Source organism: Clupea harengus, chromosome 25 (assembly GCF_900700415.2).
Source record: "Clupea harengus chromosome 25, Ch_v2.0.2, whole genome shotgun sequence".
Classification (NCBI taxonomy): domain Eukaryota; kingdom Metazoa; phylum Chordata; class Actinopteri; order Clupeiformes; family Clupeidae; genus Clupea; species Clupea harengus.
The window spans coordinates 5,477,151-5,487,150 of record NC_045176.1 but is presented as its reverse complement, the minus strand read 5'-3'; the positions used below and the strand labels follow the sequence as shown (position 1 = coordinate 5,487,150).

At 44.9% G+C, this 10,000-nt stretch overlaps 3 protein-coding genes across 4 annotated transcripts in view; 1 reads left to right on the top strand and 2 right to left on the bottom strand.

Annotated features, from left to right (window-relative positions):
- Positions 1-10,000, bottom strand: part of scp2a (sterol carrier protein 2a) — a 107,300-nt gene that overhangs the window by 70,553 nt on the left and 26,747 nt on the right.
- On the top strand, positions 1,493-2,708 carry LOC105891338 (complement C1q-like protein 3). Its single transcript, XM_012817506.2, has 2 exons — positions 1,493-2,249; positions 2,461-2,708. Exons 1-2 carry the CDS (start codon positions 1,650-1,652, stop codon positions 2,638-2,640), a joined length of 780 nt encoding a protein of 259 aa, XP_012672960.1. The 5' UTR covers positions 1,493-1,649; the 3' UTR covers positions 2,641-2,708.
- LOC105891336 (phosphotriesterase-related protein) lies at positions 3,877-8,091 on the bottom strand. Of its 2 annotated transcripts, none has more exons than XM_012817503.3 (5): positions 7,999-8,091; positions 6,974-7,410; positions 6,479-6,744; positions 5,696-5,836; positions 3,877-4,798 (listed from the first exon to the last, which is right to left on the bottom strand). In XM_012817503.3, the coding sequence occupies exons 2-5, from the start codon at positions 7,403-7,405 to the stop codon at positions 4,588-4,590; spliced, it is 1,050 nt and encodes a 349-aa protein (XP_012672957.1). In that variant the 5' UTR covers positions 7,406-7,410; positions 7,999-8,091; the 3' UTR covers positions 3,877-4,587. The 2 variants fall into 2 exon arrangements, with proteins under 2 accessions (XP_012672957.1, XP_031419140.1); XM_031563280.2 differs by having other exon boundaries at positions 7,971-8,068.

Below are 10,000 nucleotides of genomic sequence, written 5' to 3'. Positions count from 1 at the left end.
CAGTTTGTCAGTACAGTTGCCCCGAAAACTGACAGCAAAAGAAAGTTTGAAATGGCACGGGTGCCGTCAGCTGGCACGGGCGCTGTCAGCCAGAGCTCTGTTGTGCAGCCGTGGCGAGGTGGCCACGTGACTCACTATCAGGACAATCGCCAATAGTGCTGACTCAGTAGTGGCCTGTGCCAACCCGAACGGGTCCAGTCTGTGCACACTGACTCACTCAGATGGGCCATTCAAACGTAAGTGTGTGTGTGTGTGTGTGTGTGTGTGTGTGTGTGTGTGTGAGTGTGTGTGTGTGTGTGTGTGTGTGTGTGTGTGTGTGTGTGTGTGTGTGTGTGTGTGTGTGTGTGTGTGTGTGTGTGGGGGGGGGGTGTTCAGAGGTTCCAAGCAGGAGTGAAATGTAAATAGCACCTCATGCGCTTTTTCTAACACATACTGTATGCAGATACACAATAATTTGATCATCTATCTGCTATCACTGGTTTTGTGTCTCTCTCTGTGTTGGGTGACTGCCACCACTGTCCATAAAGACTTCACAGTGCAGGTAGTGAACAGGCTGACAGCTGCAGGGTTGTGCACTCTGCATACACTCCTTATGTCACAGCATCATACAGAATAAACAACTCCACACACTCTCTATATCACAGCATCATACAGAATAAACAACTCCACACACTCTCTATATCACAGCATCATACAGAATAAACAACTCCACACACTCCCTATATCACAGCATCATACAGAATAAACAACTCCACACACTCTCTATATCACAGCATCATACAGAATAAACAACTCCACACACTCCCTATATCACAGCATCATAATAAACAACTCCACACACTCTCTATATCATAGCATCATACAGAATAAACAACTCCACACACTCCCTATACCACAGCATCATCCAGAGTAAACAACTGTTGAGGTGACCTTGGATGAGACAGGGGAGCCCTGGAATGATACTGTTCAGGGAACCTCTGTTCTCCACACCTGGCACAGAATTACCTGATGCGTCCTACATGCTAATCCCAGCTCTGTTGCTTTATGTTAAAATACTTGTGTGTGCGTGTGTGTGTGTGTGTGTGTGTGTGTGTGTGTGTGTGAGTGAGTGAATAAATACTAATGCACAGTGTATGGGATTATCAGGCATCCTTCAATGTCTGCTAAATGACTAAATGTAAATGTAAAGTGAACATATTTAAAAAAAATCTATCTTCAGGCTTACAGAGTCTGATTCAGATTACTGCAGACAATAGAGTCTTAATTGCCAGAACCTCGTGTCTTTTTCTACTGCCCCTCCCTCTCTCTTTCTCTCTCTCTCTCTCTCTCTCTCTCTGTCTCTCACTCTGAATCACAAGCAATGTGATCAACTTGTTTTCTCAAAATACTGAATCCACACGCTCTCACCTCTCTTACATACGGACTTTAATTTCTGGATATCGGCTTGGGTGGCTGCTGATGCACAGAGGACAAGGATTTCAACTTTGAGTTCATATCAAACAAAAGTTAACTAACACATGTTTAAGTGGTTGATTTAAAAAGGAATAGCGTTTTTCTTATAACCGGAGTATCACTAATATAGCAAGATTTCGCGTAAAAACATTCAGGGGGAGCGCCCAGCCCTAACAAGACTGGCCAGCAGGGCGCGAATGATCACGACCGGTGTTTTGGGTGTTGTCATGGTACTGGTGCTGGTGATTTTAATACCTTTCCTGGTAAACTCAGCTGGGACCTCAGCGAGTTATGAGATGCTCGGCGCCTGTCGGATGGTGTGTGATCCGTATGGAACGAAGTCTCCAGCATCTGCCTCAGCCAACACTGCCCGCGACAATCATTTGATCCAATCTCCACCGCCTTATGCCCGGGGCCCCAAGGGTGAGTCAGGGCGCATAGGAAGGATTGGCCCCAGAGGTCAACCGGGTCCACCAGGGCCCCCGGGAGAAATGGGAGAACCGGGACCACCTGGATTACCGGGACCACCGGGAGAAAGCGCAGAAACCAATGGCATTAGCGCAGCGACGTATAACACCATGCCCAAAATCGCCTTTTACGCGGGGCTTAAAAAACAACACGAGGGCTACGAAGTGTTAAAATTCGACGATGTGGTCACCAATCTCGGCAACCACTATGATCCCACAACAGGCAAATTCACCTGTTCAATTCCGGGAATCTATTTCTTCGTATACCACGTACTGATGCGCGGAGGTGACGGGACCAGCATGTGGGCTGATCTTTGCAAAAACCATCAGGTAGGAATGCAGGATTTTAGGTCAGTATAGCCACAAAGTCGACAGTAAAACAGAATCAGAGATTGTTTAAAACAATATCCAAACGAACACCGATAGAGATTGTGTGGGTATAGCCTTGTCAAGCAACAGAAGGTGAAATAATGCATTTGAACTAAAATGATTTTGATGGACTTGTAACAACAACAGTGGACTTTGTTTGGTGTTCTTTCAGGTTCGGGCAAGCGCCATAGCGCAAGATGCTGACCAGAATTACGATTATGCCAGCAATAGTGTCATTCTCCATCTCGAACCTGGTGACGAGATCTACATCAAGCTGGATGGCGGCAAGGCTCACGGTGGCAACAACAACAAGTACAGCACCTTCTCTGGCTTCATGATATATGCTGATTAAAGCACATTCGTTCACATTTCTTGAAATGGTCTCCCCTTGTAATTACAAAGCAACAACTGGAAATAAATACTGACTACCAGCTGTACTACTCTACTCAATTGCAAATGTTTTGGTCAAAACATCTGAAACGTTTTGGTATCCTAAAACGCACGAATTAATTCCATATTGTTGAATGAAATGAAATGGGGATAGTCTCACTTGAGAAAAGTGGATAAAATAGTGTAAACATATACTGAATAAAGTTTTTAAATATTGCACTCTGTATAGGGAATGATTCCTGTGCTACAAAATCCAGCAATCCCGCATTCTCTGAAAAATCCAGGTATTCACCAGGTACAGCTAGTCCCTGGAGGCTGTCTAACCAAGTACTTGAACCACGAGGCTTAAGACCATATTTGACTGACCTCTAATGACATCACCTCCTTGTTTGGCACAGAGTTAGTGGACAATTAGTGGTGCAGCAGGATTTGCAATAAAAAACCTTTCTAGGAAGTATGTCTGTGGTTTCAACCCTACATTTCAGTGTTCTGTCATGAATAATGTTGACAATGTGTATGTAAAAAAATACCATCTGCATTGACAATCCTTTGTTTTGTATTGTATCCGTCATGACATGTAGCTGAAAGCATTGGATTGTAAACTGAGTGTGCACCGATGAAAGGATAGGTTCATTAAAGCAGAATATACTGTGTGTACACATATGGCTGGTTCATGATGAAGTTTCTTTTTCTGCGCATAATGCCATGGCGTTACCATTAAAAGAACCCATGTGGTACAACAGGTGGCGTGTTGTATTGTTTAGGTTTGAACTAATAAACTGACATAAATTTCCCTCGGGATTAATAAAGTATCCATCTATCATCTATCTATCATAAACCTGCACTGAAAGTGTAGCGAGTCTTTACCTCTGCCCATGGGATAAATATGATTCCAAACATGATGTATACAATAAATAAAAGTCATTGAATGGTCTGCAAGTATCTGCCTTCCATGTCTGTCTCCTGCTCCCAGTATAAGCAGGAGCACAACAAATGCTTTCCTGGCAGGAGCTGGCAGAGACACGATGTGTTGCCTTCATCAAGAGCCGCTGTGGACTATGCTGCCAAACTGATGACTGAGCTCTTCAATACGTTCCCATTTGAGCACTCACTGATTAAACGACTGTCAATGAATGGAGGATGACAAATATTGTTACGTAAGACTGATTCCACAATAAACACACACAGACCAAAAAGGTGATTAATAACAGAAATTCTTTTTTATAGCATGACACTCTTCTATGATGTCCATTTGTTTGCGAGGGAGAGGGATGCAGCTTTGCACAAGAAATCGTATTATAAAACAATCAAATAAAGCAGAAAAAAAGCTTATAAAGTCAGCAACACATTTTTGTAGCACCATTTGAAATATGCAATTACGGCCAGTTTAATTATTGCTTTGTGTACTTGGAAATTGAATTTGGAAAGGCATTCACAGCATCACCATTGTATGGCATTCACAGCCAAACAGGATTTGTGAACACTGAAAGGTTACTAATATTTCTCCTATTGTAAAAGCGTTTATCTTTAATCACTTTAATATTCAGCCCTTTATTAGAATATAAAAGGCTGTCGGTGCTGTTTTTCATTTTTAGCTGAGATAAATAAAACAGCCTAGTCTCCACTGTGCACCTTTAAACTCAACAATACTTTTTTCAAGGTCAATCCTAGAGGACCCCTAACTGAGCACACACTATTCTCTACAGGCAAAATACAGTGCGAAAACCCAATGCATTGGTTGATCATATAGTGCCTTTAATTTAAGGTCCTGTGCAAGAACGGCTTTATTAGGCATTTATTACTCTCTGTGATGGCATTGAAAATAAAAATGCTTTTATTTAATCATAAGTGATACGATTTCATCCATTCATTTCTGTTTACTACATATCTAATGTGTATAAAAATAGATTCACTTGAATGTGAGCCAGTGCTTCGGGTTATGGATCAGGATCTTGTCCACCTGGCCCTGGGATATACCTCTGGTCAGCATCTTGGGCGCGATGTTCTTCAGAATGTGCGAGTAGCCGTGGCCCCCGTATTTGGTCAAGCGGTTCTTGGTGTGAATGTCATGCGCGATAACAATCCTGTCCTCATAGCCCTCCTTCACAAGGAAGGATAACCTGGAATAACAGAATGATTTATTATTATCTATATATACACAGATACATATTGGCAAAATCCAAATATTGTTTCAAAAAGGGTTCATCAGCAAAGAGCCAGTTGATAATATTGCATAAAGGTTGATAATATGCATATCTTTAAGGGTGAAGGTTGATAATATGCATATCTTTAAGGGTGAAGGTGGCACCTATGTTTCCAGACACTAAACATTGTAGCTGACACTGAGCAGCAGTTTGTAAGTTGCTTGGCATTTTCTCTGGAAGGTCCGCAAATCTGTCGGCCACGCACACACATTGTTTTCTACACGTCCCAAACTACCCAAAGATCAGGGCAATTACTTTACATTTGTAGCCACAGCTGTCTAAGGTGACGCACCGTTACTTCGGTTGGTGATTAAATATCAGTCTTCACCATACAAATACATAACGGAGTTTGGTAAACGGTTGTCGTGAATATGAGACTCTCCTGCTGTCAAATCAGGACCAATCAGAGAAGAGCCTGTCCTGCTTTGGTTCCCGCCCACACAGTGTCAAAACTCCCGCCCACACAGTGTCAAAACTCATAACTCGAGCGAGCAGATAAACTTTTCGCGAGAGCGTATGATACATTCGAGCAAGCAGATCCAGTTTTCGCGAGAGCGTATGACAGTCTCTGCGCTCGCAGTTGTTGAATTTCCTCTTGCAGCTGCTAAAATTGAGTGCGCAGATGAAATTCACGCTCGCGAAAACCTGAAAGTTGCTCGAATACACGCTTCCTCGCGTGTGTGAGTTTTGACACTAAAATGACGCCATACACTAGGGGTTGGGACTCCACAACACCCACGCACCAACACCAGTAGAAACCCCATCAGAGGTGCAGCCTACCCGTCCCCAGGCATGACACCAAGGCCTACTCACGCCTGCACCCTCTGACTGTCACTGGGCATGTCAATCTCCAGGTCAAAGGGGTAGTCCAGCATCTCCGTTCCGAACAGGTCGTACTCCAGATAGCTGCCCAGCTTGGCGAACTCCAGCAGCTCGCCATAGTCAAAGATGGTCCTGAGGAACAGAAGCACAGTTAAAGATGGTCCTGAGGAACAGAAGCACAGTCAAAGATGGTCCTGAGGAACAGAAGCACAGTTAAAGATCACCTCAGGTGGATGCTACACAGCACAGTTAAAGATCACCTCAGGTGGATGCTATGAACAGAGACACAGTTAAAGATCACCTCAGGTGGATGCTATGAACAGCAGCACGGTTAAAGATCACCTCGGGCGGATGCTACACAGCACAGTTAAAGATCACCTCGGGCGGATGCTACACAGCCTGAGATGGAATGACACAATGGAGTCGTAGCCCACAGCAAGGAGTGGCTCCAATTAACACTGTAGAAATACCTCAATGCTTCCACTGATTTGCCATTTGGAGTGAAAATGACTTTTTAAGGGCACAGCTGTCAGTATTTTCTTAATCATTTTTTTGATCTTCCCTGATCCATTGTCTTTCCATGCTCACAGAGGTCTTCAATTCAAAACCATTGCTACAAACTACAAAGGTCTATTTATAAATATACTTAAGTGGCCTGAAAAGAGACGGGACTTCGGTAGTTTTATGTGCTTAAACAAGTATTTCTGACGAACTTCATCACCCCCATATCATCTTCCTCTTCCACAGCCACGCTGAGCTCCGGCGAGGGCTCACCTGTCCAGGTGTGACATGACCGTTTTGGAGATGTCTCCGCCGGCCTCCTGCAGGATGCGCACCACCTCCGTGGGGGCGGTGGTGTGCCGGCCCGGGTGGATGATGACGGGGCAGCCCAGCTGGGACTGGGCGTGTGCAGTGGCCCGGAGCACCCTTTTCTCGCTCTCTGTGATTGGCCAGCTGGTACCGATCTCGCCAATGACTCCGCAGCGGATGTCTGTACCATCCGCGCCGTGGAGGATTTCGCTCACGATGATGTCAGTCAGCTTTTGAAAGGGGGGGGGGGGGGGGGGGGGGTTAGAATATGGATGTTAGTTTGTGTTGATTTACTATACCTCATGAAAACAGTGAGCATGGCTTAACCTAAGGCATGAACATTGGCTGAAAAAAAGTTCTCTCTAGTGAAATTAAAGTGACTCATATTCTGATTAGGCCGGTGTTCATGGTGCCACTCACTAAACAAGCCTGACAATGAGATATATTTAGGTCACACACCTTCTCCACGGTCATTTTCCGGGTCTCGTCCGAATGAGTCACATCAACGTAGAACCCAGCACCCGCTATGATGTTAACGCCAGTGTCCTTCGCCAGCTGCTTCAGTGAGGGAAGGTTCCGTGTGATGCCTGTGGTCGTGTTCTCCACGATGGTGCCCCCTCCTGCCTGCCGGTAGTACTGCAGCTCATCTCGGACCGCCTCGATCTCCTGGCAGAGCAATAGGTTCTCCTGGCTGCTGTACGGGTTCTGTCGAAGCCAGTGCATATTCCGCATCTCAAAGGGCGCCTCCGACACCGCATCGTCTCCAGTCGGCGGGGGGACGTAGCAGCACTCGAAGGTCATGGTCAGGTGTTCGTGGGTCATGGTGCGGCCCAGCTGGGCTGGATCCAACAGCCCGAGCACCGTCTGCACCTTCCCACTTAAAGCTGTCATCTTGTCTGGTGGAGCAGAAGAGATGACTGCAATCTAAATTTGCCCTAAATTTGTATGACTTTATTGGTAATAGCCTACGCACAAGGTATAATGGTTAACATTTATGAAGCATGAAGAAGAAAAAGACACAGACTGAGGGGCAAAGGTTAGTTTAGAGTAGACATAGACCTACTCTATCAAATTAAAAGAGTGCTGTTGCAACTAGTTATCCTAACCCGAATTCTCACTTCGCATAAGGTTTTTGGAATGGTAACGTTACATAAAGAATGCAAAATGATTAGTGCAATGGTTCGATAAGCGCTTTGATTCTACGCTTCTGCTACCCGGCAGCATCGATGGTATCTGCCTTCAACAAACATTCCGCAATGTAGCTGTAATACGCAGCGTAATCAGCGTTATCGACATAATGGTTTTGATGCCTGTCTCACAATAATACAATGACGCAAGCCATATGTGAAAATGCCGTAGAGAAGCAATAGTGGGCTACATGTGATAGCGTCTGGCATGCCATTGCTAACTCTACGAACTGAATCAAACCCATTAGACTGCCCAAAGCCATTCAAACCTGGACCAAAGACGACATTAGAGCCAACCTGTAAGGTATCCCTTTGGCCAGCACTGGAGTTGCACAAATGTCTTGCAGGAGCAACAAGTTTTGTGCAGGTCACGATTCGCAACCTGAAATACCGCGAGAGTACAGTCAATGTCGATTTGTTTTAACAACACTTCCCCAAGCGGCCACTGAGGGTAACACGGTCATTGTGAAGAGTGGTGAGCTACAATGGAATTTATTTGAGCACTACTGGTAGGTGTACAGCAACTGGAATGTACATTTCCAAATATTATCATGATATCACACACAACTTGACGCCCTTTGTTCTTTTATACAGTTTTAAGAATGTAGCAAGGTAATGATTTCCTTACAGCTGTGAAAGTCCATTCATCATTACAACATTATTATCCAGACCTTGTTCTCAGTGCAATCATTTACAGTGCCTTGCATAAGTATTCACCCCTCTTGGACTTTTCCACATTTTGCAGTGTTACACCCTGGAATTCAAATTGATTTGATTGGGCTTTTTACCACTTGATTAACACAAAATGCATAGTGCTTTGAAGGTGCAAAATACTTTTTGTTGTGACACAAACAATAATTAAGACAAAAAAGCAGACATCTTGTTGGATGCACAAGTATCCCCCCCCCCCCCCCCCGAGTCAATACTTAGTAGAACCACCTTTCACTGCAATCACAGCGGCAAGTCTTTTTGGGTATGTCACATCTAGAGACTGCAATTTTTGCCCACTCTTCTTGGCAAAATAGCTCAAGCTCAGTCAGATTGGATTGCTGGTCTGTGAACAGCAGTTTTCAAGTCTCGTCACAGATTGTCAATTGGATTGGGCCATTCTAAGACATTAACATTCTTTGCCCTAAATCATTCCCGTGTAGCTCTGGCTGTATGCTTAGGGTCATCGTCCTCCTGGAAGGTGAACCTCGGCCTCAGTGTCAAGTCTTTCTTCAATAATTGCCCTGTATTTGGCTCCATCCATCTTGCCTTAAATCCTGACCAGTTTCCCAGTACCTGCTGATGAAAAGCATCCCCACAGCATGATGCTGCCACCACCGTGTTTCACTGTGGGGATGGTGTGCTCACGGGGATGTGCAGTATTGGGTTTCCGCCACACATAGCGTTTGGCACCAGGGCCAAAAAGTTCGATTTTAGACTCATCTGACCAGAGTACCTTCTTCCACATGTTTGCTGTCTCCCACATGGCTTGTGGCAAACTTCAAACAGGATTTATCATGGCTTTCTTTCAGCAACGGCTTTCTTCTTGACACTCTTCCATAAAGGCCAGATTTTTGGAGTGCACGACTAATAGTTGTCCTGTTGACAGATTCTCCCACCTGAGTTGTGGATCTTTCCAGCTCCTCCAGAGTTGCCATTCGCCTCTTGGTTGCTCCTCCAGAGTTACCATTGGCCTCTTGGTTGCTTCTCTGATTAATGTTCTCCTTGCCCGGTCCGTCAGCCTTCTCTTGGTAGATTTGCTGTTGTGTCATATTCTTTCCATTTTCTAATGATGGATCTAATGGTGCAGTGTGAGGTATTCAAGGATTGGGATATTTTTTTAATAAACCTAATCCTGCTTTGTACTTTCCCACAACTTTATCCCTGACCTGTTTGGTGAGCTCCTTGGTCTCCATGATGCTGTTTGTTAAGTAATGTTCTCTAACAAACTCTGAGGCCTTCACGGAACAGGTGTATTTATATTGCGATTAATTTGCACACAGGTGGACTCTATTTAACTAATGATGTGACTTCTGAAGGCAATTGGTTGCACCTGATCTTAGTTAGGGGTTTCACAGCAAAGGGGGGGGGGGGGGGGTACTTATGCAAGGCACTGTAAGGGCCATTTTAAACTGGGAAAGACAAGTTTTGTTTTCTGCTTGTGATGATGGATCACACATTTGGCGTCACAGATGGATGCAAATGAACTTGAGGTGGCTGCCACAGTGCATGGGGAGGGACCCTGAGTTGATCTTTCCCCCCGTCCCTTCTGTGCTTACTCCGGCCACCATCACTGCACTGCTGTGAAGAG